Here is a 25,935-nt window from a genome sequence, read left to right as displayed (position 1 = left end):
ACTGTAGCAATCGGATGATCTGGGACGACAATGACCAATGAGAGTGGGGTGTGTGATGTCATGCCCGCTGCGGGGCCGGATTTAAGCAGTGTTTACGGACGGGGATATTCAAGAAGAGACCTTTGAGGCAAGCACTTGTAGTTTGGGATGGATCACTGAAGCGTACATGGCTCTGCATGTGGTACAGAATTGGGTCGCAGATTGTGTGGAATCCTAAATTCTTACTTCCCGCATCTTGGTCTACTTTTTCTGCTTATTACATCTTTCCCTTTTCGTCATTGGCAGCCACGATTCTATCCCATACTTGTCCTCAAATCTACCTCTATCCTCGAGTACGCTAAAGAAGTACTCTATGAACTCTCCCACCTTTTCTGGGACTCTAACCTTAGGCAGCAATGTCCCATCCACTCAGCACTTGCTTCGGTTGTCAGTATTTGTCAATCAGTAAGACATTGGTTACCAATAAGCTTCCAGACCTCGTTTTCTCACCCTGCCGGGGGACGGCACGAAGGACAATTTGCCGATACCCTGTCTGCGGATCCAGGCTGTTCGAGTTCATATGAGAATGGACCCAGTGTAGATCAAAACGAGATCCAAGATCTGGAGGTCATCTGGACATGGCGGTGGGAATGTCCGACTGGGAGGTAGAGTAGGAGTAGCAGCTATGACGTTGAGTGAAGGAAAAGAGTTGGCAGACCAATAAGATGCAAGGACAAGAAGAGGAGCAAGGAGGAGCTGGCTAAGCGTGGTGTACGGTGTCGATTTCTAAGCAGCAATCAACCAGTCAAAAGGTCACTTCCAACGTGTGACTATAACTCCGTACACTTACCAATTATTTGGGGGCGTCGATTACCAGCTGTGCTGCGCGAGATGCAATGTCGAGCGGTCACCGTCGCCAAAATGCCCTGCAGAGCAATATCGGCTGAAGTGAGGGCATGTGACATCCACGAGGCAGCCTGTGTATCGGCTGCGCGATGAGATCACGAAAGACAATCTTGCTGCCTGGCGTTCCGTTGTCGTACATTCGTATTGAAAAGTAGGTCCCCAGCGCCGCTGAACCAGACTCCGTAGTTATGTTGAAATTCTCGCGGCACGTAGACCAAAGGAGAGGTTCCGCAGCGAACGGCACCCCAAGTCCGACGGCGGGGAAGTGAAGGAAAATTGACAGCCAGTAAAGTGGGAAGTAGACTCAACCTCAACAGCACGCTAACCAATATCAGACCTTCATGGCCTCAGGCATCCGGGGCTGCGCCGCTCTTTCCGACATCTAGGCAACCAAGGGACGCCGCCCGTGCTACAATCCTGACACCATAAATAGTTTTTCCTGTCAGCCGCAGGACCCTATCTTTATAGGTTACCTCAAGTAAGGGGGAGATGTCAGGCAGGGATGAGCTCACAACCTTGTTATCACCGTGACATTCCCCCGAATGTTTCGAATATGCAAATCCAGGATCAAAAAGCAAAGAAAAAAACTCGTTGGTATCGTAATGCGTTGAGACAGACTTAGCTACAAATGAACAGCTGTCCGTCCCGTGTGTACCCTACATACTTCGTCTCTGTTTATCTCCGCCAACGTCAGCGGGTGCGACGAAAAGAAAAAGAGGTGCTGCAACTCATCTGTACATTTTGCAGACCGAGGATACCCGACCGAAGGAGGTACGGGAAGCAAGATTTTTTAGCCGCCGAAATATAGAAGATGATTATCGTGTATATATGGGGACTGCGTTCGAACAAGAAATTGACCGCCAATCAAGAGGAATCATGCTACAGGAATGAGAAATAAACGCCACGTGCGTGAAGTAAAGAAGAAAGTGAGAAAGCGAACAGAAGAAGAGGAGATGGAGGTAAGCAATCTTGAACATCCAACATAGAAACTCCGCAAGCATTAAGTGCGAAAGACGTCATTCAAAGCTGATGGGACTCACGCCTCACTCCCAAATATCAGCCCCGCAGCCCTCCTTAGTGCCCCAGCCGAATAGCTTCTGGAAACCAGAGCGGTTTTTGCCCCGAGTTCGAACCGGATGCCGTACGCCGCTGCCAGCTCCTCCATCAGCGTGTCCAGCTGATCCGCTCTCCTCATCGTCTCCGCCTCATCCTCGCCTACAACGAGCAACACAGTCGGGATAGATGGAGCAGACAAGGGGTCTCGGTCCTTGGAGGTGGCAGCAGCGCGGTCTCGCAGGTCTCCCGCCGCGGCAAGCGTCTGGGAGGCGAACTTGAAGAAGGGATCGGCAGGCTCGAAATGGTGACCGCGGTGGGGCGATGGGCGTGGCTCATGCTTGAATGAGGCCGGGGTGGGCGTGATCGAGGACTGACGTGGAGGGGGGAGGATGTAGGAAGAAGAGCGGTCAGGCAGTTGACGTTGGTGGTGGTGTAGCTCGAGGCTAGTGGATCCGGACGAGGGGGCCCGTTTACGGCCTTCTTCGCCATTATTGCACACGACCACCAGGACAATTGCAGAGGCGTGCTGAAGGAAGGTCTTGTGAGTGCTCGTCATGCCGACGCTCGGCACGTAGGGCACATGGCGAACGCGGGCGTGGTGCCGGGACAGGGCGCGGCCGAATGGCTCGAACGGGTCCATGGGAGCATCCGCGCTCGCACGGCCGGCGGCCTTCTTGCTATACTTGACCTCGTTTGGAGACGAAGACACGAGCTCCGGCTCCGGCTCCGGCTCCGGCGGCACGACCGGGGTGAATAAGACGAGGTTCGCGGACCTTGGTAGAGAGCGGATTGCATTCAGGGTTTGAGCGTCACGGCGCAGAAAGCCCGGAGAAGTGACCATGCTGCGGCCGCTGGAATTGGCGGTGTGATTTTGAGGGTCGGTGGTGTGGTTGTCGTGGAGTGAGGAGCGGTTCAACAGGGAACAGATGGCAGTGGTGCCTGGGGTCGCGCAGCGGCGGGCGCGGAACTTGGCCTCGCCCATTTTTGGCGAACTGCTGACGATGGGAGTTTGGGGTTGGTCGCTGATTGGGCGTGTTGGGTTTGCGACAGGCGTGAGGAATATGTGATTGGGAGGGTGATGGCACCAAACAGACGAGCGACAGATGCAAGGAAAGGCAAACGAAAGCAGGCAATAGCAATGAGCAACAAAAGACCACCCGAACGGAAGCAGTGTCAGAACATTTATACGCAGGTCGGCGGTCGTAGACGAGAGTCTGGAGGCCACGGCGCGCCGTGGTCCAACGTGGGCCGGGCGGCTTTTTTAAAGCTGGCATTAGGAATTATCGAATCGAAGGAATGGCGGGAGGTGACACGGAGCTACGCAGCGCTGGAGGTACGAGCATGCCATGGGTGGAGATCAACATTGTCGAAAAAGAAGGTTTGCGGCACTAGAGCGGGCGTCCACTGGCGATGGTCCAACACTTGGCCCGGCCGCTGGCAGCTGCACCATGCTGCACGGCAGATACGCCGAGGACAGCCGTGACGGTTACACAGAGTCGAGTTGAAAAGGGAATGCAGTGCAGGCGCTGCTGGCCTGAGATCCGGAGCAGCTCCGGCGCCGCGCATTGGCCGACGGGAAGGCGCGACCCGTGGGTTGGCTTGGGCCTAGGGAAATTCGAGGGAGTGGAGAGGAGGCTGGCCAGCGCGGCTACAGCGGCGGGCGGAGTCGGCAGCGGAGGCGCTAGGCGCGGTGCGGGAGGGTGCTGAGAGCTGGCTCACGGCTCCCGGCTTGTGTCTCGATGCCCCGGCAATATGACCAATATCTTCGGTATTGGCTGGCTTACACGGCGCCGCAGCGGGCGAATCGCGGCGCTGGCCGACGACTGCTCGAGCGAGTGTAACGTGGGACAGAGGCCGTCGTCATCGCTTCTGCAGCCATATGCACCGTGACTGCTGCGACCAGGCGGCAAACAGGCAGTTTTGTCCGTCGCGCGCGCCTTCGCACAGCCTCCGCCGCCAGCGGCTGACTAACCCGCGCTGCTCTGCCTGGGGCACACACGCTACGCCCGAACCGTCACCACGCGCCCAAGCACGCGTCGTCCAGGCCGCCGACGCGATCCAGCAGCCTTCTTTACGGCAATGCCCGCGCTGCCGCATGGTGCCCCATCCCGCGCCCCTGCCGCTGCGCTGCTGCGCGAACGCCTGTGCTGACCGTGACCTCAGATCGTAACGCTGCCATGCACGCCACCATCGACGCCCTGCGCACTGGTCAGCTCTCCACGTGTGCTTCTAGAAAAAAGTCCCGCTGACGCGCGCCTCCAGCATCCACTCTTCCCGCCAAGCAGCGCGGAGAAAAGGTCAACGCCGTCGTCGATGCCGTCTGCAGTCATGCATACCAGCATGGCCTCAGCCGCGACCACCTGCAGAGCATTGTCGCCATCGTCACGCGCCGCAACCACCTTGATCAGACCTCGTTGACCAATCTTATCAAAAACCTGTACCCTGCCGACAGAGTGTCGTCCGACATTGTACTTGCTATTGTTGGCTCCCTCGGCCACGGCCAGGCCAAACCCTCAGCCGCCACCCAGGCTGCATTGCTGAAGTGGATCATTGCTGTCATCGACGCCCTTCAAGATGCAACCGTGCTGTCCAAGCTTTATGGCGTTTTGTTCAACATGCTGGATACGATGACTCTCCGGTCAGGCCCTCCATCCATTATCTGCGAACCCACTTGCTCACTGTCGTGCAGAACTCCGCTTTGCCATTTGCTGTCCTTGATCACGCGTCGCAAGCATGTTCGCCCGTTCCGCATCCAACAACTGTAAGCTGCACAACCCTTGCTAGTCTCACATGTTCCTCCTTTCTGACCCCTTCGCTTAGGTTGGAGATGGTCCGCGGAAGTGGACAAGATCCCGCCTTGGTGGGCCTACTTCGGGTTTACAAGGACTATTACCCGGAAATTATCGTGGGCAACGCTGCCTCAGGTCGCACATCGTTTGCGAGCGCAGCCCAAGACGAGTGGCGTCAAAGACTCCAGGTTATCCAGGACGCCAACGCTGACAGCAACGAACAGCTCTATGCTCAGCAGGATGGCTTCAAGGTCATCCGACGTGGAGCGAAACGAGCCAAGGCTTCCATTCTGCCTGATGTACACACCTCCTATGCAAACGAAAAGTCTGTAACACTCGAGGAGGTTAATAGTGCCGACGGGCTGGTCAAGAATCTGGAACGAATTGAGCTGCCAAACCAGTTGCTGGCGTCCTTCAAGGATCCTCTTTTGCAGAAGTACCTCATACTTAAGCCTTCTGATACAGCTGCACGTAGGCTAGAGCTTTGGTTGGAGAGTTATCTTCGAGAGACCCTAGAGACCATTTCCAGTGGCACCAAGAATCCTGATCATTTTGATGAGTTGCTCGATGGCATGTTGAACTACACAAAAGCTACGAAGGTGTGTGGCCGCCGTGAAGTCAATTCGAAGTTGGAAGTGCTGATAAACTAGGTCCTTTTACCCACTGGCCAAGATTTTCTAAAGTCATATCTTCCATTCTGGGATGGCTGGTCGAATTCAGAGTCAATCCTTGGTCTGCTAGCTTATGTCCCTATGCAGGACTTCAAAGGTATTCTCTTTTTCACGCATCGTGCCTAGAACATGGCCTAACTTTCCACCAGAATTCAAAGCTTCATACCTCAACCCAGCCGAAGCAGCAATAGTCACAAGCGGTACGGTTGATGCCTACGACCGCCTTGTCACCTTCTACACAGCCTTAGTTCAGAACTGGAACCACGCTGCCAATACCAGTAGACCAGACTCCGGAGATGCCGCCAACGACCTAATCACATCCACCGACTTCACTGGCCTAACTACTCACATATCCAACACCATCCTGTCCCTTCTAACCTCACAATCACACACCCCTATATCAACGACAACCACCATCCTCACCTACTACACTACCCTCTCCACGCTCTCCTCTGGCCTCACCCCGCTCACCATCCCCACCGCACCCACCCTCTACACCCTCCTCTTCCAACCTTCCCTCGCCACCCTCTCCCAACTCTGCACCCTCCTCGCGACCTACAAACGCGCCTTCGAAGCCGACCTGCAAGACCACACGACCACCGCCGCCAACCTCCCGCGTGCCGTCACCAACGCCTTCAACGGCTACCTGATGGACGTAGCCAACCTGCTCTGGCGGTCGCGCGCCCTCACCTCGACCGACCCCAACGCCATGGCCTGCCTGTGCGCGCCGGGCGTCGCCGCTGCCTTGCACGCCTACATCTCGACCACGCTTCCGCCCGTGCTGATCCCGTCCGCGAACGACAACACCACCGCCCCCGCTCCCGGCACCGGCCCCGACTACACCCTCGCCGCCCTCTTCGGCCTACCGCACAACGCCCTCACCGCGCCCCTCGCCCGCGCCGCTTTCCGCGACCTAGAAGACGCGCACCACGGGACTAGTGGCAGCAGTAATGCGCCCAGACATCCCCCGGGACCCGTCACCCAGCGCACCCTCCACCGCCTCGCCCGTGCAGGCAACAATGGCAATGGTAATGGAAACGGGAACGGTGGAGGTGCCGCAGGAGGTGGTGGAGGCGGACTCGAGCTTAGCTGGAAGGCGTACCGCGTGTGCGTGCTCGAGTGGCTGGCCGAGCGCGGCGTGCGCGGGCTACGGGACTTCATGTTCGTCACCATGAAGGACCTGATGAAGGAGTCTGCTGCTGCTGCCGCCGCCGCGGCCAAGACGGGAGCTACTACTACCACGGCGACGGCGTGAGTAATTAGGAATGTCCAGATAGGCTGGCATGGGAGATTGGGGAAATCCAGAACGAAGGCGCGAAGAGAGAGGGGAAAAAAAAAGGGCGCAACGGAAGAAAGAGGGATCTGGAAATTTTCAAGTCTCAAATATGAAGAGATGTAAAACGTCCAGAGTTGTGAGTGATACCCGGACGGCCGGCCGGACGGAAGGCATAGATCACGTGCCTACGAACATGGTTAAATCCCAATCATCGGATCTTTTGGGGAAATATCGTGGGGAAAGAAGTAGAGTGGGGAAAGCTGATGTATTAGGTGATAACCTTGATTAATACGGTAGTCTTCAACATTGACTTGATACTCACCAAGCTGTGGTTACTACGTCATTTCTGCAGCAGATCTCAAGCCACGTCGCATCCACAACTTTCCGCAAAAGCAAGTACAGACACAAGGGAATGATTTCAGATGGTGCGAGGATCTTCAGCTTTAGGATTACACGCCAAGATGGCACAGGAGAAGACGCCAGATGTCTTACGTTCATCCCCTTTTCTGTACAAAAAATCAAAAATGCATTTCATGGGAAAATCTTGCCCGTGTCTTTTTCTAAACATGAGCTGAGAATGTCCCCCGATCCTTTCATCCGGCGCTTATCTCCGTGTGTGGCAGAAATTGTCGGCTCCTCCCCTTCCTCCGTGGCTCAATCCTCGCGCGTTTACGAGGACTTCTCGAGCTCGGCAAGAATCTTCTCACCCTTGGCGCGGGCAGACTCAAGGTCACCAACCATGTAGAAGGCACCTAAACGCGAAATTAGCAATTTTCGCAGCATTCACGGAATTGGTCATAACTTACCCTCGGGAAGGTCGTCACCCTCACCGTTGAGGATGGCCTTGAAGGACCTGATGGTGTCCTTCAGGTCGACCAGCTTACCCTCGATACCAGTGAAGACCTGGGCGACGGTGAAAGGCTGGGACAGGAAACGCTGGATCTTACGGGCACGCTCGACGGTAAGCTTGTCAGCTTCCGACAGCTCGTCCATACCGAGAATGGCAATGATATCCTGGAGCGACTTGTACTCCTGGAGGATCTGCTGGACGCGGGAAGCGACGTCGTAGTGCTCCTGACCGATGACACGGGGGTCAAGGATACGGGACTTGGAGTCGAGAGGGTCGACGGCGGGGTAGATACCCAACTCGGAGATACCACGGGACAGGACAGTGGTGGCGTCCAAGTGAGCGAAGGTGGTGGCGGGGGCAGGGTCAGTCAAATCGTCAGCAGGGACGTAGACGGCCTGGACGGAAGTAATGGAACCCTTCTGGGTGGTGGTGATACGCTCCTGCATGGTACCCATGTCGACGGCGAGAGTGGGCTGGTAACCGACGGCAGACGGGATACGACCAAGAAGGGCAGACACCTCGGAACCGGCCTGAGTGAAACGGAAAATGTTGTCAATGAAGAGAAGCACTGTTTCCCGGTCAGCCTCGCTCCGATTTTCGGACTCAATTGCAGCTCTTACCGTCCTGGCCCTCCTCATCACGGAAGTACTCGGCAATGGTGAGACCGGTAAGGGCGACACGGGCACGGGCACCCGGGGGCTCGTTCATCTGACCGAACACCAGGGCGACCTTGGACTCGCCCTCCAGCTGAATGACACCAGTCTCCTGCATTTCGTGGTAGAGATCGTTACCCTCACGAGTACGCTCACCGACACCGGTGAAGACGGAGAAACCACCGTGGGCCTTGGCGATGTTGTTCTGTTGCGCGGTCAGCGAAAGCTCGCGGGAATCCAGCCACGGGCATCCTCACAATCAGCTCCTGAATGAAGACAGTCTTGCCGACACCGGCACCACCGAAGAGACCAATCTTTCCACCACGAGCGTAGGGAGCGAGCAGGTCGACGACCTTGATACCAGTGACGAGAATCTCAGCAGAGGTGGACTGGTCGATGAACTCCGGGGGGTCGGCGTGGATGGAGGCGAACTTGGTGGCCTTGATGGGGCCGCGCTCGTCAATGGGATCACCAGTGACGTTGACGATACGGCCCAGGGTGCCGGCACCGACGGGGATCTTGATGGGCGAGCCGGTGTCAAGAGCCTCAGCACCACGGACGAGACCCTCCGTACCTGTTTACATCATCAGCCGCAGGCCCGAATGCCCTCGTGGCAAGGTGTACTGACCGTCCATGGCAATGCAGCGGACGACGTTCTCACCCAAGTGTTGCTGTAGACAGTTTAGCTAGGGTTCTTCGGCGCTCCGGAGCTCGGCTCGAGCTGGACGGCTGGCTTACCGCGACCTCGAGGACCAGCTTCTGGCCACCGTTCTGCGTGGTCAAGGCATTGAGAATCGGGGGGAGCTTCTCGCCCTCGAACTTGACTGGGTGCCAGGGTCAGCGATGATGGAATTGATGTCGGTGCTGTCGCGGCCGCGGGTCGACGGCGGACAGAAAAGTTTTTCGCATACCGTCGACGACGGCACCGATGACCTGGTGGATCTTGCCGCCCTGGGCGACATCAGTGCTGGCGAAGCGAGCAGACAGCGCCGGAGCGAAGTTCTTCTTGATGGGCTGGAAGGCGGCGCGAAGCGCAGGCCTGCGGAAGGCGGAGGCCCTCAGCGACCGGTTGATGCCGCTGCAATTCCATCATGTCAGCGTCCGTACGGCGCCAATGGCATCGGAAATCGGCGTCGGGCGTACCTCTTGAGCATTCTGCAAGATGTCGGAGGGCAGGGTAGATGGGGGAGTGGAGAGGTGGATGGGGAGAGAGGAAGCTCGTCTGGGAGACGGTCGAGGTGCAACTTCACTGCGAGCGAGATTCTCCGAGGCGGGCACAGGCCACGGCCGCACGCCGGCAGGTCCAGTGACCACGCCTTCCGAATGCCGGACCCCAACAACACCCGGCCCAAGCAGTCTTCACTCGCCCGCGCCCCGGCCCGCTGAGCGCTGCAGCCCTCGCAATTCGCGCGCAGTCTGCCCAGCTGCACCGTTAGGGCGCCGTTATCAATCATTCACTAGGTTCCATCGTTGCACAGCACTTGGGTTACCTGCCGTCGCTCTAGTCACGTGTCCTACGCGCGCAGCTGCATGTCATTCTGGCTATGGTACATGCTCCCCGGCCTACCCCTCACATGCAGCGGCCATTCATATCATCCCACCTCCACCCGTCCGATTCCCATCGCTACAAAGTCTCCTCGAGCGCCAAGACCTGCGATTGTTAGCCAAGTTGCCGCCAGACCGCACCTACGGAGCACACTTACGATTGCCGTCCTCGACGGAATGTACACCTGCAGGAAATTCTTCCTGTCGTTCCAAGCAAACGGCGTCGTGAAGAAACGCGTCTCTTCGCTGACGTTGCCGTGCCCTCCAAAGTCCTTCGAGTCGGTGTTGATCACAATCTTGTAGGTACCCTCCTGCTCGACGCCGACGCGGTAGTCGGTGAAGCTGCTGCTCGGGTGGAAGTTGAAGATCCACAGCAAACCACCTCTCTCGAAGACAATCACCTTGTCACTGTCATGCTTGAGGCTAATGTAGGCCTGAGGAGCGTGCAGCCAGCCGTACTTCTCCTCGGTCCATTGCATCTTGCTGTCGAATTCGTTGAGGAAGCGGTAGCGCAGAAGGTGGTCATCCACGAGGTTGAACTGCCGACGCGCGTAGTGGAAACTGTTACCGTTACCCTCGCGCGGGAAGTCCAGCCATTCAGGGTGGCCGAATTCGTTGCCCTCAAAGTTGAGGTAACCCTCACCGCCGAGACCGTGGGTGATGAGGCGGATCATCTTGTGCATGGCTATCCCACGGTCGATGACGGGAGTAAGCTCCGTCAAGACTGACATGTTGGTGTATAACTCAGCATCGCACAGCCACATCAGAATGGACTTGTCACCGACAAGCCTGGGCAGGTTAGCTCTGGTTCAATGTGGACGGGCCGCAGCAACTTACGCTTGATCGTGACTCTCGGCGTATGCGATAGTCTTCTCTCCGTGTCGACGGTTCGTCAGGGTCCAGCAAAGGCCGGCCATGTCCCAATCGATATCCTGCTTCTCCTTGAGCCACTTGATGTACAGATCCGGGATGGCCATTGCCAGTCTGTAGTCGAAGCCAATGCCACCGAGTGACAGAGCAACGCACAGACCAGGCATACCAGAGACGTCCTCTGCAATCGTGATGGCAGTGGGGTACAGCTGGTGAATCATCTCGTTGGCAATCATCAGGTACACGACACCCTCTTCATCCACGCTGTCACCGAAATACTCGTGGTAGCCACCGGAGAAGCCACTAAAAAGGTCAGCGGAAATACACGTGCGCTGAAGTTGCGTACTTACGTTCCAATTCCATGGTGGACATAGAGCATGCTTGTGACACCGTCGAAACGGAAGCCGTCAAACTGGTACTCCTCCATCCAGAAGCGAAGGTTGCTCAACAAGAACCTCAAGACTTCATGGCTACCGTAGTTGAACAGCCTGCTGTCCCACAAATCGTGGCGGCCCTTTCCGCCCTCGTGGAAGTATAGGTGATCGCTTCCGTCGAACATGTTCAGGCCATCCAGAACATTCTTGGAGGCGTGACTGTGCACAACGTCCAACAGGACGGTGATTCCCATGCCATGCGCCGTGTCAATCAGCTCCTTGAGGTCGTCGGGTGGACCGTAACGACTGCTTGCAGCGAAGAAGCTGTTGATCTGGTATCCAAAGCTAGCATAGTATGCGTGCTCCATGATTGCCATCAGCTGGATGGCATTGTATCCCAGGTGCCTGATGCGTGGGAGAACATTTGTTGTGAATTCCTTGTATGTCGCGACCTTGGGCTCCGGCGAGGAGATTCCCACGTGTGCTTCGTAGATGCGAAGGCTCTCGGGCTTCTTGGGTCGCTGGTTCTTGAAGACGTACTTGTGCGGAGGGTTCCAGAACCTGGCGTCGTAGACGGGAGACACCGACAGCTCTTGGGTCACTCGGGTGATCCATGCGGGAATACGTTCTTGCCTGGCGTGATCGTTGGGCACCACGAACGAGATCTACAAGAATGTCAGTTTTCGGCAAAGTGGCAAAGGGCGCATCCAGCAAACCTTGATTTTCGAGTCATGAGCAATGGCTGGTTGGCCATCAACGGGCGGAAGGGTGATCTCGAAGACACCAAACTCGTTCTTCGTCATCTCATGGGAATCACGGTTCCAGCCGTCTATTACGACCATCAGCCGTCAGTGTTGGCATGTGCTGCGCAGAATACGTACTGAAATCGCCAATGAAGTATGCGCGCAGCGCATTGGGAGCCCATTCCCTGTATGTGATGGATTTATCGTCGTTCACGTGAATTCCGAATCTCTCGTAACCCTACAAGCAAACAGCTCAGATATGGACGTGAGGCAGGAGGGTAGCGTTAGGAGGGATACCCTTGAAAACTTCTCCAGGCCGCCCTCGGACTCTTCAATGGTCTTGATCCATTGCTGGGCTTTGCTGTAGCGGCTTTTGAGACCAGCCTTGAAGGGCTCGAGCCACGGATCGAGAGAAACGATGCCTGGCGAGGTCAGCACACCGCAAGAATTGCGGGACGAAGGCAGCAGATACCAGTGCCGTCGGTGGGCAGGTCGCCGGCAGACTTGCCCAAGACGGAGTTGTCGGAGGCGTTATTGGTTTCCATGGTTGCAGGAATTGGGTTTACACGAGCAGACGGAACGGATGGGGGGTGGCGGTTTTAAAAGGCGTTGAGGGTGGGCGGCGGGACAGGGCAAACAGACAGCGCCTGGATGCGATAGCGAAGCGCAGGCGTGTCGCGTCACAGCGCATAGCGTGTGAAGTCAAACGGGCTAGAGCTTAAAACTCTCGGGCATGTGCGGGGCCCAGCGTGGCTCACTCTCCACTCTCCACTCATTCTTCCCCTCCTGGAGCTGCAGCATTTCGCAGCGCGCCCGCGGCGGGTGCAAACATTGCCTCAACGTCATACGCGAGCGCAAGCTAAGGCCGCATGCAGCTAGGCCCCCGCCTCAGGGAGCTTGGACGCGCGGAGAGGCGCTGAGGCCCCCGAGCTCCAGGCGCTCGCCGATGACGGACGCCGCCCTCAACACCGCTTGCCTCTACGTACACTCTCCTGAAATCCAAGCCGTCTGCCCGTGGCCAGCTCTCTGCGCCGTCCAGCATCCGTCGCTGTCGTGCTCGCCTCGCCTCCGTGCCTCCCGCCGCCCGCGCCCGCTTATCTCCGCTGCGACACCCCGCCAAGCTTGACTCAAGCCGCGCTCTGCGATGAGCTAGAGACAACACATCACGCGCGGAGACGCTCCCCAATTATTTTCAAGCAGGAACAAGCCGCTGCCCGCAGATCCAACGCTGCCTGTTTCAACATCCAAGATGACGCTTGCCACCACTTTCACCATCACGATCTCGCCACAGGCCCGCTCGTCATACCTCGCTTTGTATTCCATAAGCCGAACCTTCACGACCTCCGCGGCACAATGCTCGTCCGGTCACTACAGCCGCTCAGACTTCTCCAGCCAGGGCTTTACGGGCATCTATGAGCCAGGCCAGCCGACTGGCGGGCCGCTCGGGGGAGCCAGCATCGTCGGCGCCCCCCGGATAACCCCGAAGGCGCTCAAACATCACCTGGATCAGTTTGTGGTCGGTCAGGAGCGCGCCAAGAAGGTTCTCAGCGTCGCCGTGTACAATCACTACCAACGGATACAGGAGCTCGAGCGGCTCGAGGAGGAGGAGCAGGAGCACCTGGCCCAGCAAGCGCGGCGGGAGATGGTACATCGGCATCCAGTTGAAGGTACTCATCGAAGGAGGCGCATCCGCTCTCGCCCCCTACTGACACAGGACCTTCTAGATGAGTTCCCTGGGCAACAGCGGACCACCAATGTTTGGGACGCTGAAACCCAATATCCCCCCGACCCCCCGGCACCGCCCCCGCGTGCATCCCCCGCTTTCGGCGCTGAGCCACTCGTCGACAACAGCCCCATGACCATCGAGAAATCAAACATACTATTACTTGGGCCCTCAGGTGTGGGAAAAACGCTCATGGCGAAGACACTTGCCCGCGTGCTTGAGGTTCCCTTCAGCATGTCTGACTGCACCCCATTCACTCAAGCCGGTTACATTGGCGAAGACGCGGAGGTCTGCGTGCAGCGGTTACTGGCTGCAGCAAACTACGACGTAGCGGCTGCCGAGCGCGGCATAATAGTCTTGGACGAGATAGATAAAATCGCAACAGCAAAAGTCAGCCACGGCAAGGACGTTAGCGGGGAAGGTGTACAGCAGGCATTACTGAAGATTATTGAGGGAACAACACTACAAGTACAAGCCAAGCCGGAGCGCGGGGGCAACACTGGGAGGGGGCCAAGCAGCAACGCTTCAGGCAATTCTTACATTCCTGGAGGTAACCCAGGCGGACCAACCGGGATGAACATGGGTCATCCTCCCTCGCCCAAGGGCGAAGTTTTTAACGTCCGCACCGACAACATGCTTTTCATCTGTACGGGCGCATTCATTGGTTTGCATAAGGTAATCCTTGACCGCATATCCAAAGGCAGCATTGGATTTGGCGCACCGGTTCGAGCAGCCAGCTCCGAAACATTATCTTCCGACACAACACTGAAGGGGGACGCTGCTCTTTTCCACAAACATGTTCCTTTTTACACCCCGGAGTCCCAAACCACAGGATCCTCCAAGGCTCCTCTCAACACGCTCGATCTCGTCGAGCCCGCGGACCTCCAGAAATACGGCATGATCCCGGAGCTGGTCGGCCGCATTCCCATCACCTGCGCGCTTTCGTCGCTCGACGAAGAGGCTCTCGTAAGGGTGTTGACAGAGCCTCGCAACTCGTTGGTCAAGCAGTACGAGCAGCTCTTCTCCCTCTCCGGCATTGAACTCAAGTTCACCTCGCCGGCTCTCCGCGAGGTCGCGAAACAGGCGTCGAAGATGGAGACTGGTGCTCGTGGGCTTCGAACTGTTATGGAGCGTCTGCTGGGCGAGGCGCAATACGAGTGCCCCGGCAGTACGACGAAGCACGTCCTTGTGACCAGAGATGCGGCACAGAGGAAGAAGCCGTTGACGTACGTCAGTCGCGGACAGCAGCAGCGCTTCCAAGCACTGCTGGACCAGGAGGAGCAGGAATGGCAGAGGGAGATTAGTGGGAAGAAGGCGGAGGAAGAGCATCAGCAGAGGGTTAATAGTTTCGAGCAATATAGGAGAGCGGAGGCGGGGTATGCTTAGATAGAAGGAGGGATGGGAAGTGGGTGCATCACTATTTCCAGGTATCTTTTGGGGCATTTACCAGTTTTCGAGGACAGGTTTGAGTCAGTTTTATGAAGCAGGAAGTTTACGAACGATTAGGCTCTAGATGCATGTATGTATGTACAAATGTTTACCCAGGACATAACGCGAGGTTTGGTAGTATTAAAGGCAAGCTTCCGTGGTCCTAAGAATAACACAGTTACCGGAATCTTCGCAAACGTGCTTACATTCGCGGGAAGATTGTTTTCCCATCGTATTTTCTCCATAATACTCGCAACATCTGAAACATTCTTTGTGAATACCTTCTGACTATCCCTACAATGCCGCCTCTATCCTGCTACTATCAATTTTACGATATCCGAATGGGCATCATGACAGGAGTCACCGCAGCTGCGCCTTCCGTACCACACACTCAAACACCGGTCAGGTGCCAGCCACAGTCTCCCCACACCCACTTCTGCCGGGACGCCGCGCTCTTACGAGACTCACCAGCCCTATTTTTGCACAAGCGTGTATCCGTTCTTCACATCCAGCCCTCGGTAGAACCGGATTGTGTGGTAGTCAGGGTAGATCCACGCTCCCTCGTAGGAGCAGAAGTGCTGGCGCACGCATAAATTCTGCACCATCCCACCACGCATGTTGAGAGCACAGAGTTTGACGTTCTGGTGTGGCCGTAGCGCTGGTGGCCCGAATATTGCTCGTCATGGCTCCTTTCGACTCCGTGTTCGTCGTCCAGCCGTTTGAGATGTACTCCTAGGAAGCTTGAGCGATTCTTGGCGTACGCCGGGCGGCTGAGTATGGCGGCGTAGACGTTGTTCTTGACGCTTTCCGGACGAAAAGAGAGATCTGTCGGCTTCAGCTCGTCCTGGACAAGAGTGGGCGATGCTTGTAATCGCGGTACAACACAAAGTTGGCCGAATCAGTGAAGTGCTCGGGGGAGGTGGTGAGCAGGCTATGGAGGAAACCATCTTCTAGCAACGTGGACTTGTTCTTCCAGGCGAATAGAAGCTCGTTCTCGGAGTTTGGTGTAGTTTTGTAACCAAGACGAATCCTTTTTCCTGCCTTCGCTGTAGCACAGGTATGCTGATGTTAGAAACGCCCATCAGGCAGGATTATTTTTCTCCCTCTAGTCTTGACATTTTCGTGTTTCTCCTCTTCGGTCCGCTAGAGAGGCTACAGATGACCTGCTGCTTGCGCAGCGTTTCGCGAGCCATATTCTCTGCCTGGTAATAGAAGACTTGAACGATGTAGTAACTTTTGCGGACTTACCGAGCTCCTACTCGCAGAGAGATTGTTTAGGAAGCGTTAGTGAGCAGTACGACGAGGCGCTCCGTGCTGGCATTGCGGATCTTCTTAGCCTGGTGGAGGGCGTGGACGGTGTAGCAGATGGCGGGCACATGAAAACAGTATGGCTGCGACAACTAGATTTAAGTTCGAAAACGAGAGCCTCCAATATTTGGCATGTAAAAAGACATTTCGCGTCGCTTCACCAGATCCTCGCCGTAGATGACGGCGATATGGCAAAGAGAAGCGGCAAGAAGGCAAAAAGGAAAGCACTTTTTACACCGTTTGTAATCAAGCTGCAACGCACCACAGCGATCCGGTTACCACCCTAAGTCTTTTCAACCGGCGGATGGCTTGCTAAAAACCTTCTAACCAAGGCTACCGTCGCTTCAGGGTGATCAGTCCCGATCAGGCAACGCTTGGCGACCCCAGTGACCTCCGCAGTACACTTTGCAAGCAAAGCCTTCAGATCGATCCGACCACTGAGGATTTTGATAGCATGGGTTTTGCGGAACTAATATTTAACCCCCGGCAGAGCTTTCGAACGCGCAGTGGGAGATTTCCCGCCGTTTCTAGCGAAATGGATCGTGGGCCGCTGTGCATCACACTTTGCGACCACGCACGCCTACATGGCAACTCGCTATCCGCACTTGATGCCCGCGCTATCCAGATGGCCTTTGCTGTCGTCGCCAGGCTACGGCATGCTCAAGCTCTGGTGTTGAGCGCCCGCGCCGTCCCAATGTCGCGAACATACGCTTCGCATAATCCTCACGCTCTGCGAACAAGCACGCCCTCACCACAACCTGCCATCGGCACTTAATCACCCGCGTCACCCAGACAGTGCTATTTTCGTCGGAATACTATCGTGTTCTCATTTTTTGGTGTTGATCACCCGCTCCCGCCCCAATGCCACCAATATATTGAATGCTTCGCATGAGCTCCCCAGGCACTCTCCATCAACAACGCCAATTACTGTTGTCATCGAGAATAATCACGACCACAATAGAAACAGATACTCCACTCCCATCACGTCTCCATGCTGCGTCGCGCACCAACCACCCAAATCCCACAAACATTACTTCCTCCTTCCACCCCAACGCAGCTCGCCAGACACTTCCCCAGCATCACACCGGCCCGCCCAATTTCTCAATAACGCACACCCACCCCGATGCGCAAGCATCCACCCATTAGCGCAACGCAGTCCAACATCGCCACACCAAACCTAGCTATGTCAATGCGCCCTCCGCCGCACCGCACCTCAGCGCAAGGTCCACTTCTCTTGTCTCCACCACTCCACCACCACAACATTTCACAATAAGACACCATCATCGTACACCCGCTCATCTCCCGGCTCACACCCCGATGCACAATCCCAATTATCCCCCATCGAAAGTCGAGGTCCAAGGCTGACCGTCGATAGACCGGCTGCTCACCCCCTCTCCACCCCACTCGTGGCCACAGAACGCCAACCGGCGCCATACACATACACCGCCCGGCCCTGATGCTTCTCGAGGTGCCGCAGCACCACATGGGTGAGCTATTCGCTGTGTCCACCTTTCGCTTCGCATTGTCGAGCGGATGCACGGGTGCACCGCACAGATGACATCTAGACAAGGCTGCCTTGCGGAAGGTTTGTTTTCCATTTTCCTCCCAGCGCCAACCTCATGTAGCTTAGGATTTCATGAGCAGTACCAATGGCTACGTCCTTCTCTACAGCGGCCAGCAGCATGAAGTTGCGGGGGGCTAGAGCTTCTCGCCGATGGTCACGGATTATGCAGGGGCTCCAAAAGCCGGGCTTTTGATTGGTTTAGGATATAAGCATATGTTTACTCAGTAGTAGTGCAACACAAGAGTGGCATGTTTGCTACTACAGTTTTGCTTATCTAAAAGGCTGACAGTGTCTTCAGCTGAAGTCGTTGGACCCTGAATTTATGTGCAACGTGCGGTTAAAGATAGGTAGCCACGCCATTGGATGATTCAGCACTACATGGGCCGGTCCCAGGTATCGAACCACGCTGACACGCCTCTAATTTCCCTGCGCAACGACCCCAAAAGCAGCACACAGATTCTCGTGAAAAAGCAGTCTATAACCGACTATATGCGAGCCTCGCGAACGAAGAAAGTGAACGCTCCGGCCATTAATTATTATTACAACGATATCGTAGTCTAAACGTTTTTCATCTCCGAACTTCGTAAGTGGTGGTAGGTCTTCACCGCCGGAATTGCACCGGAACGCCGGGGGGAAAAGCAGACGGGTTTCCCATGGAAGGGATGCCCGCAGCAAAAGCCAGTTAATCCTGAAGGGACTCCGGAGCCATCACCCAAGCAAATGGGCAACACGCTCACAGCTCCATCATGCCAGCGCCGTTGGCCGGGACAGCAGCAGCAGCAGCACGGTCTTGTTGTTGGTCGGCGACGCGGGCAGCGGCGGCAGCAGCGGCCTTCGCGGTGGCCTTGACGGCAGCGACGGAGGTCTGGAATATCGTGTTGGCGCCGGCGGCATTCTCCGGGGCGCCGGCCGTCTCACCGGCAAGGTAGTAGGCGGCGCGGTTGACGAGGAAGGAGATGTGCTCGGGCAGGTAGAGCGAGGCGGCGATGACGATCATGCTGGCGAAGAGGAAGACGAACGAGTCTGTGCAGAGCAGCCTGTTAGCGGGAAAGCACAAAAAGCTTGGGGAGGGAGGCGTACTGAAGATGAACTTCTCGGTTGGGGTGAGCATGTACAGCGAGAAGGTGACCTCGTACTGGTAGCGCTTGCGCTGCAGCCAGCGCAGGACGGCGGTCGGGTACAGCATGAGGGCGAGGGCGAGGATGCTGGCCGAGGCGGCGAGGAAGGCGTAGGTGAGGGTGGAGGTGTAGTAGTAGACTTGGGCGCTGAGAGAGGTTGCGTCGGAGTAGCGCGACGACATGGGTGGCAGGATTTAGGCGGGCGGCGGAAATCTCGATCTGCGATTTGCTTTGGTAATAATCGGGCTTCCCTGGCTGGGGGCGGGTAACGGCGGGCAGGCGTGGTGTGTGTGCAATGGCAGGATCCGCGCTCGACGGGTTAGTATTATTATTGCGGAGGCAACGGGTGGTGCCTGCTGCGGGCGGAAAAGGAGCGCGTCCCGTCCCTGCGTGTTTCAGGGTCTGCGCGTTCCACATCTCCGGCCGCATCCGCCTGCTCAACACCAGGTCACGTTTCCACTCATCATCGACATGGTCCTCCGGTGCATGCGGCTCTTGCTCGCCCGGCCCACGCTCCATCGGGAGCTACGCGGCACTCTGACCTCGCGTCGATTTGCCGTTGCTGCAGTGCTCAATGGCCCAAAACCACTGCCGCCCAGACCTGTCATCAACGAAGATGACATCACCGAATCTTTCCTGAAAGGCAGTGGTCCAGGTGGTCAAAAAATTGTACAGAAGTGCACCTTCTTGTCTGAACACGGGCTTTGCCACTGACTACGTCGTACAGAATAAAACTTCATCAGCTGTCCAGCTAAAACATCATCCCACTGGCATCGTCGTCAAGTACCAAGGCACGCGGTCTCGGACTCAAAACCGCAAAACTGCCCGCAGAATGTTGGCTGAGCGGCTTGAAGAGATGGAGAAGGGTGACCAGAGCAGGACGCAGATCAAGCGTGCCGTCCAGGCCAAGAAAAAGGCCAGCAAAGCCAAAAAGTCACGGAGAAAGTACAGAGCTCTTGAAGAAGCAAAGAAAGCCGCAGGCGAGGGAGGAGCAGAAGCGGCAGCAGAGGATGCTCATGACGAGGAAGATGAAGAGTGGGAAGATATTGAAGAGGAGGATATCGAGAAGAATGAAAAAAATACAGATCAGCCCGGACGTAGGCCGGGTACCCCTTGATCTCTGCTCCGTTGATTTATCGAGACACCGTCATGCCAAAAATATGGCGGTGTTGATCCTGGCTGAGCATTCGGTGTCGCTGTTCTGAGGCGCAGTCGAAGCTGTTGCCTTAAGGCTGTAAAAGTCCCGGCCATGCTCATCCATCTCGAAGTATATCTCCGTTACAAAGGACGACGACTCGGAAACCATATCAAATTACCGCTTGAATTTGACCGCCTGTGGGCTGACCTCCCCAGCTTCGACCTGGAGAGATGCGGGAGACGTGGAACGGGCCCAAGGCCATGCTCGGCGTCGTGGCGTCGGCCGCCGACGAAGCGCGCGACCACTGGACCAACGCGAACGCCTTCTGCGCCCACTTTGTTAAATTGTACGGTGATGTGATACCGCTGATGTCCTGCTACCGCATCTACGCGCTGTGGACCATCAGCAGCGCGCTCGAGTACGGCATCCAGTCGCGGCGCGGCGAGGATCTGTGGCTGGATATCCCGGCCGCGGCGAAGTGGGTGGAGATTCTTGGTTCGGAGATGCGTGATTGGGTTGACGATTATGAGGGGTGGCCGGGTGCGGATGGTGGCACGCTGTGGAAGGCGGAGAGCATGGGTATGGGTTTTCGCCGGAGCGCTGGGCGTTTTGGAGGGAGCGGTTTCGTCGCCTCGCGACGGATAAGATGTTGGATGAGGATTCGCAGCACGTTACTGCGGAGGCGGCTGAGCGGATGGAGTAGGCCAAAGCCATGTGACTTTAACTTGTGCCTGTAGAGAATGTATGATAGTCAATCTGCAAGAGATATGAATGTGATGTAGCTGAAGAATTGCTCATTTGATCAAATACTATTTCATAGGATATAGTAAAATCTGTTCTAGTCTAGATTTACGCCTCGACTCCTGCGATACGGTCAGGAAATAGTTGCTGACCAGACTACTAAAGTAGTGGCTGGAAATAGTTGAGGATATCCAAACATTTAATGCTGCTGTTCCTTTGAATTATATGCTACTACAGTGCTGAATATGCGGCTCTAAAGCTTGCAAATGAAGGTGTTGGAGCAGCAGTGTTGTGATTGTATGCTCGGATGGGGAAGATCCAGGGGATCTGTAATGATAGTGTTGTAAAATAGTAAAAAGGCTTATGAACAACGGCAGTCGAGCCTGAGGGCCGACAATGAAGTAATTACAGCGGCGGAGAGAGTCGATAGGATCTTGTTACGAAAGGGAACAAGGGAAGATGGGCCGAAACAGTCCCAAAGCCGCGATGGTCGTGGCCACGCTTATCAAAAAGCGCTGATGACTGTATAGTTCGCCTCGTGCACTAGACATCCACGCGCGAGATCTTGAAGCCGCCCGGGATGCGCGTCTGGAACGCACCCGTGGGATCATACTTCGCAGCCACGCTCCTGATATGCTCAACATTCGCCTTGCCATAGCTCCCCAGCGCATCCTGAGACGCGTCGGCATAATTCATGAAGAGCAACTTGTTGCCGCCAGACAGCGAAGCCGCGTAGCTCCGGAGCTCCGCGAGCATGGCCATCATCCGGGTCTGCGCGAGGGCCAGGGCCTTCTGGTCGGATTTGACCATGACGGCGCCGGTCCAGACGATGGCGTTGTGCGGCTGCGCGTCGATGCCGAGCATGTTGCCGCCCCTTTTGTTGCTGAGGTCGCCGAAGAATTTGCACAGCGGCTGCAGGAAGACGATGGTGTCGAAGGTCTTGGGGCCTAGCGCGGCGATCAGGTCTTGGACGAATTTGTTGTGCAGCTCGACGGCGCGGTTGAGGATGCGCTTGTCGTTTTTGAATGAGAGGGTGGCGCCGGCGCTCCTGGGGTTTTGTTAGTGTTTTGTCTTGCGTGTAGGGGATGAGTGACGAACCATTTGTTGCCAGGGAGCTGAGAGTCTTCGGCAGCGGCAGCGAGGCTCATAGACTGAGTCTCATCAGGTACGAGAGGTGGGATCTGGTTCAGTTTCTCGAAACCGGAGCTGTTGTGGATGCCCTGAGTGTTGACGTGTATCGCGGCCATCATGACATCCAAGTCAGTTGACGAGTTGTGCTGCAAAAGCCCCACCAGCGCATCATCGTCAAATTCTTGAAAGTGATCGGTGAAGTGAGAAAGAGCATCGACCAGCTCGGAAGAGTAGTTTGCCGCCATGATGCGGATGCCGTACGCAAGTTCCTTGTCTGGGAGGGCTTCCATGTCGAATCTGGTGACGATACCAAAGTTGTTGCCACCACCCTTCAGAGCCTTCCAGAGATCCGAGTTCTCCTCGCTATTCGCGTTGACGACGGTGCCATTGGCGAGAACAACCTCGAAGTTCTTGACGGAATCGACACCGAAACCCTGACGGCCCATGAAATACGTCAAACCACCGCCCAGCAGAAACCCGCCCACTCCAACATCGCCGTCGCGGCCACCGGTCACCAACACGCCCTGCTTGTGCAGTTCGGCATAGACGTTCTTCCACCTGCCACCGGGACCGATGTTGGCGATGTTGGTCTCGTTGTCGTAGACGGCTTGGTCCATTTTGCCCAGATCGATGGTGACTCCATGGTCGATGTTGTTCGTGTATGCGAGGTGGTGGCCGCCAGAGCGCACGGCAATGTGCCAGTCTCCGGCACCATCGCCTGCGCCCAGCAACGCGGTCACGGCCGTGGACACCTCGGCTGTGTTCTCCGGCTGGACGAGACACCAGGGGTGCAGGCGCGTGTTCAGAGCCCAGTAGGTTTCGATGCGCGGCTCGTACTCTGGGTCCGTGGCGAAGAGCACACGGTTGCCTAAGCCCGCCTGGATGAGAGCGTCGCACTGTCTGTGTTCAGTGAACTGAAGGGAATCTGCGCACTCTCGCAGAAGCCGTAGAGCGGAGTGGTCATGGGTGACTTACGGGATCGTAGCCTGTCATATTGGAAGCCGCATAGCTGTGCAGCGGAAGGACTGCAGCTGCCAACAGGCGGATGACGTCCGAGACTCGCGGCATCTCGTGAACTGTTGTAGGAACGTAGTGTTTTGTGTGTCTGAAGACAATTTTAGCCACACAAAGGCCGAGAAATCCTTCACAATGTGAGAAACCTACTTTATCGAGACAATGACTGAAGGAACACAACGCAGTGAACCGAGGAATGGTGACTCTTGACGCTAGTGAAGCATTGGTGAATATATACCACTGATTCCTTCATACATCGCCACATGTTTGCTCTGCTGCCTTGGAGTGTATACGAGGATGGATCAGATTCCCAGTCTGAGATCTGGGGCAGTGTTGGGGTAGAGACGCAGTGAGAGCGCAAGTGAGGTGTTGATCAGCGTGTAGCTGAGGGATGCGCAACCACCGCGGAACGAGCGCGCAACGAGAGCGCAATCACGCACAACGGGCGCATCTTGGCTCCGCTGCGGAGAAGACCTGCCTTATGAGAGTAGAAAGTTATTTTTAACTTGTTCATTGGTAAGTCTCCGCAACTGTCGAGATACTAAAGAATATATGAAAGCGGTACTGACTCCACGTTCGGAGGTGAAAGAAATGGAAAGTAGTTGCCGCATCCCTCCGATGCTGATTACGGAAAAGTCCACAAATTTTATTCTCAACTCGCGCCTTATTTTATTCTAACTTCCTTGACAGCAGCTCTGATCTCTTCTGAATCCCTACCTCCAACATAAGAACCCATCATACAAAACGCATCTTCTTGTTCTTCCGTTCACCCCACGGCTGACTCCTCTTTACTCCTGGCCCTCCACCTCTGGCATTTGCGCCTCGCAACGACACTATGGAGGCTGGTGAGGAACCCATGCTCACGGAGCGGATGAAGTTCTGTCTGAAGCTGAGGACCGCCACCTTCAGGGCGACACCTTGAACACTACTGACCAGCGTTTCAAGGAGCCGGAAGAACTCAAGCCAAGAGTCGGCGTTCTCATCTGAAGGCTTGCCGAGAATCTCCATGTCCACTACGAGATATACTTCCGGCAGCCCGGTCAAACATTCCTTCAGTATTCCCAGCCAGTCGGCTTCGCAGCGTGCGCTTGCGACGCGTGGTGCGTTGAAGTTGGCGGAAACGTGTGCGATCATGCGCTCGTTGTTTAGCTTAACGAGTTGGTTTGTCAGCTGTCTCAGGAGATTGATATGTGTCAGCTCCTTGTTGATGGATGGAGGTTGACGGCCATTCAGCACCCAAATGACAGGTTTGTTGGCAGCTGAGATGAGGTCGACCAGCTCCGTGGCGAGGTCTTTGGTCTGAAAGCGCGTGGGCGCTGCGCCGGCGATGGCGATGAGGGAAGATGATTCCGCAGCAGACCAAGCTTGGAGCCTTGGTAACAGTGCTGTTCTGTTCAGTTCGAATTGCCCTATCCGCTTCCTGCGGACTGCCTGGCAGAAGCGCAGACTCTCAACGGGGCTTGGAAACTGTGAGTGTTCGGTACCGTTCAGGATCTGCGTTACTTGCACCTGCTGGGAAATTTGTTCAAGACCTGATATGCGAGCGACTAATACCAGATGGTGAGCTGAACATTTGTTAGTCATTTACGACGTAGTTGTATTGGTGCGCGTACCGCTCATAGTGTTTTCCATCCGCACCAAGGCCTGGTGCATGTCATTGATCTTCATTTGAGACAGCGTATTTGCCATCTCGTCCATCCGACGCGCTTTCTCGTCGACTTTATCCCGGAGATCCTGGAAACGAAGCTTGTATGGATCCTTGAATGCCTTCCAAGCGTGCTTCCACGGATTTGCTTCGTACCATTCCAGACATCTCATCAGAAGATTTATGACCTCTGCGTATAGACATTGAGTGGCGTCTTTCATCCAGTCCGTTCCAAAGGCCAACAGCTGCAATTTCGCGCGAGGTAGGACGTCTGCGATTCTGGACACAGCCTTGGCCAGCTCCGATATCATTTCCTCATGGTTCAGAACGAGCTATCGCCATTTAGCATCGAGGCTCTTCCAGCGTCCTGTTCATGCTTACCACGAAGAGAAATTTCATGGTGCCCCATGCCAGAGAGACGTATTCCGGGTGATGTTGGGACAAGACGTCGATTATTTGGCCGTAATACGTGATTCTGGTCGAGAGTCCGCCCAACCACTTGCGCACTTTGGACCCCTCGGTCCTTTGGGCATATTTCAACTGCGCCTCAGTGACAGTTTCTAGGACATCTTCGATGCCATACGCGCTTTTGAGTAATTCGAGTTTCCTCCCGTTATTGGCGTATTTCTTTTGAAGGAGATCAACAGCCTTGTCATATGCTTCTCGCGAGGCGCCCTTCGTCTGCACTACAGGGCTAAACATGGGTGTTTCCATGCTCCTATCGCCTGCGTTAATATCCCTTGAAGTGGCGCTGGATACCTTTGGATTTGGGATCGAACTTTAGAGGAGAAAGGCGGAACAGGCGCCTAGATTTCGGTAGTTGCAATGATGCAACTGGGCGCTTATATGCAGGACTGTGTCACCTCGCTCCGCCACCTCAGCTCGTAGAGCCCCGCCCCAGCCTCACCCTTCTGACTGAATCGAACTGTCTTTTTCCGATACGCACTCATCCAGTCTGGTCGTCGGTATCGACCAAAGCATATTTCGATTGAAACAGCGCAGACGGACACGAGCTCTATTGTATCATTGTGTAACCGATTACTCCGTCTTGTATTCAACTTAGACCATTTCGAAACCCGCGAATCGCAACGCCTACTAGCTCATCAGGGCACGTCTTTCTCAGTTTATAGACAGAAGCCATGCGACTAAAGACTCTATGTCTTTAGAGGTGATCGCAGCAGATATTCTGGTTGTTCTCCCTTCAGTAGCGGTGGGGATGCTCCCTTAACTGACACTTAAGCTCTCTCTCTAGTAGATACCATGCATCACCACTCGGAAGTACCCGGTGAAGCGTATCGGCAACCGCGTCCGCGTGTGTCTCCACCTCTACGTGTGTCTCCGCCTCTGCGTGTGTCTCCGCCTCCGCGTGTGTCTCCGTCTCCGCGTGTGTCTCCGTCTCCGATTGCGGAAATC

General features: G+C 55.8%; 9 protein-coding genes across 9 annotated transcripts; 3 read left to right on the top strand and 6 right to left on the bottom strand.

Annotated features, from left to right (window-relative positions):
* Positions 1 to 1,921: 1,921 nt before the first annotated feature.
* On the bottom strand, positions 1,922 to 2,923 carry LTHEOB_7153 (uncharacterized protein; the record flags this gene model as incomplete). The annotated part of the gene is made up of 1 exon (XM_035516488.1): positions 1,922 to 2,923. One exon carries the CDS (start codon positions 2,921 to 2,923, stop codon positions 1,922 to 1,924), a length of 1,002 nt encoding a protein of 333 aa, XP_035371600.1.
* A 1,195-nt stretch (positions 2,924 to 4,118) lies between these two features.
* Positions 4,119 to 6,656, top strand: LTHEOB_7152 (Mis6 domain-containing protein; the record flags this gene model as incomplete). Its single annotated transcript, XM_035516487.1, has 6 exons — positions 4,119 to 4,149; positions 4,204 to 4,579; positions 4,631 to 4,702; positions 4,762 to 5,329; positions 5,381 to 5,498; positions 5,551 to 6,656. 6 exons carry the CDS (start codon positions 4,119 to 4,121, stop codon positions 6,654 to 6,656), a joined length of 2,271 nt encoding a protein of 756 aa, XP_035371599.1.
* A 690-nt stretch (positions 6,657 to 7,346) lies between these two features.
* LTHEOB_7151 (ATP synthase subunit mitochondrial) lies at positions 7,347 to 9,334 on the bottom strand (the record flags this gene model as incomplete). Its single annotated transcript, XM_035516486.1, has 8 exons — positions 7,347 to 7,429; positions 7,484 to 8,095; positions 8,148 to 8,385; positions 8,438 to 8,754; positions 8,809 to 8,851; positions 8,919 to 9,004; positions 9,092 to 9,258; positions 9,324 to 9,334. The coding sequence occupies 8 exons, from the start codon at positions 9,332 to 9,334 to the stop codon at positions 7,347 to 7,349; spliced, it is 1,557 nt and encodes a 518-aa protein (XP_035371598.1).
* A 470-nt stretch (positions 9,335 to 9,804) lies between these two features.
* On the bottom strand, positions 9,805 to 12,257 carry LTHEOB_7150 (Alpha-glucan-branching enzyme protein; the record flags this gene model as incomplete). The annotated part of the gene is made up of 8 exons (XM_035516485.1): positions 9,805 to 9,831; positions 9,884 to 10,514; positions 10,563 to 10,898; positions 10,946 to 11,634; positions 11,686 to 11,798; positions 11,851 to 11,950; positions 12,010 to 12,134; positions 12,185 to 12,257. 8 exons carry the CDS (start codon positions 12,255 to 12,257, stop codon positions 9,805 to 9,807), a joined length of 2,094 nt encoding a protein of 697 aa, XP_035371597.1.
* Positions 12,258 to 12,961: 704 nt separating this feature from the next.
* LTHEOB_7149 (ATPAse AAA+ type core protein) lies at positions 12,962 to 14,821 on the top strand (the record flags this gene model as incomplete). Its single annotated transcript, XM_035516483.1, has 2 exons — positions 12,962 to 13,379; positions 13,437 to 14,821. 2 exons carry the CDS (start codon positions 12,962 to 12,964, stop codon positions 14,819 to 14,821), a joined length of 1,803 nt encoding a protein of 600 aa, XP_035371596.1.
* A 3,647-nt stretch (positions 14,822 to 18,468) lies between these two features.
* LTHEOB_7148 (uncharacterized protein) lies at positions 18,469 to 19,035 on the bottom strand (the record flags this gene model as incomplete). The annotated part of the gene is made up of 2 exons (XM_035516482.1): positions 18,469 to 18,758; positions 18,816 to 19,035. The coding sequence occupies 2 exons, from the start codon at positions 19,033 to 19,035 to the stop codon at positions 18,469 to 18,471; spliced, it is 510 nt and encodes a 169-aa protein (XP_035371595.1).
* Positions 19,036 to 19,685: 650 nt separating this feature from the next.
* On the top strand, positions 19,686 to 20,739 carry LTHEOB_7147 (uncharacterized protein; the record flags this gene model as incomplete). Its single annotated transcript, XM_035516481.1, has 4 exons — positions 19,686 to 19,950; positions 20,095 to 20,120; positions 20,207 to 20,570; positions 20,729 to 20,739. The coding sequence occupies 4 exons, from the start codon at positions 19,686 to 19,688 to the stop codon at positions 20,737 to 20,739; spliced, it is 666 nt and encodes a 221-aa protein (XP_035371594.1).
* Positions 20,740 to 21,275: 536 nt separating this feature from the next.
* LTHEOB_7146 (uncharacterized protein) lies at positions 21,276 to 22,931 on the bottom strand (the record flags this gene model as incomplete). The annotated part of the gene is made up of 3 exons (XM_035516480.1): positions 21,276 to 21,780; positions 21,831 to 22,759; positions 22,839 to 22,931. 3 exons carry the CDS (start codon positions 22,929 to 22,931, stop codon positions 21,276 to 21,278), a joined length of 1,527 nt encoding a protein of 508 aa, XP_035371593.1.
* A 681-nt stretch (positions 22,932 to 23,612) lies between these two features.
* LTHEOB_7145 (Nacht domain protein) lies at positions 23,613 to 25,224 on the bottom strand (the record flags this gene model as incomplete). The annotated part of the gene is made up of 3 exons (XM_035516479.1): positions 23,613 to 24,442; positions 24,491 to 24,854; positions 24,904 to 25,224. The coding sequence occupies 3 exons, from the start codon at positions 25,222 to 25,224 to the stop codon at positions 23,613 to 23,615; spliced, it is 1,515 nt and encodes a 504-aa protein (XP_035371592.1).
* Positions 25,225 to 25,935: the final 711 nt, after the last annotated feature.

The sequence above is a fragment of the Lasiodiplodia theobromae genome (genome assembly GCF_012971845.1).
Source record: "Lasiodiplodia theobromae strain AM2As chromosome Unknown scaffold_21, whole genome shotgun sequence".
NCBI lineage: Eukaryota > Fungi > Ascomycota > Dothideomycetes > Botryosphaeriales > Botryosphaeriaceae > Lasiodiplodia > Lasiodiplodia theobromae.
The sequence above is the reverse complement of the archived record's forward strand: the minus strand, read 5'-3'. Positions and strand labels throughout refer to the sequence as shown.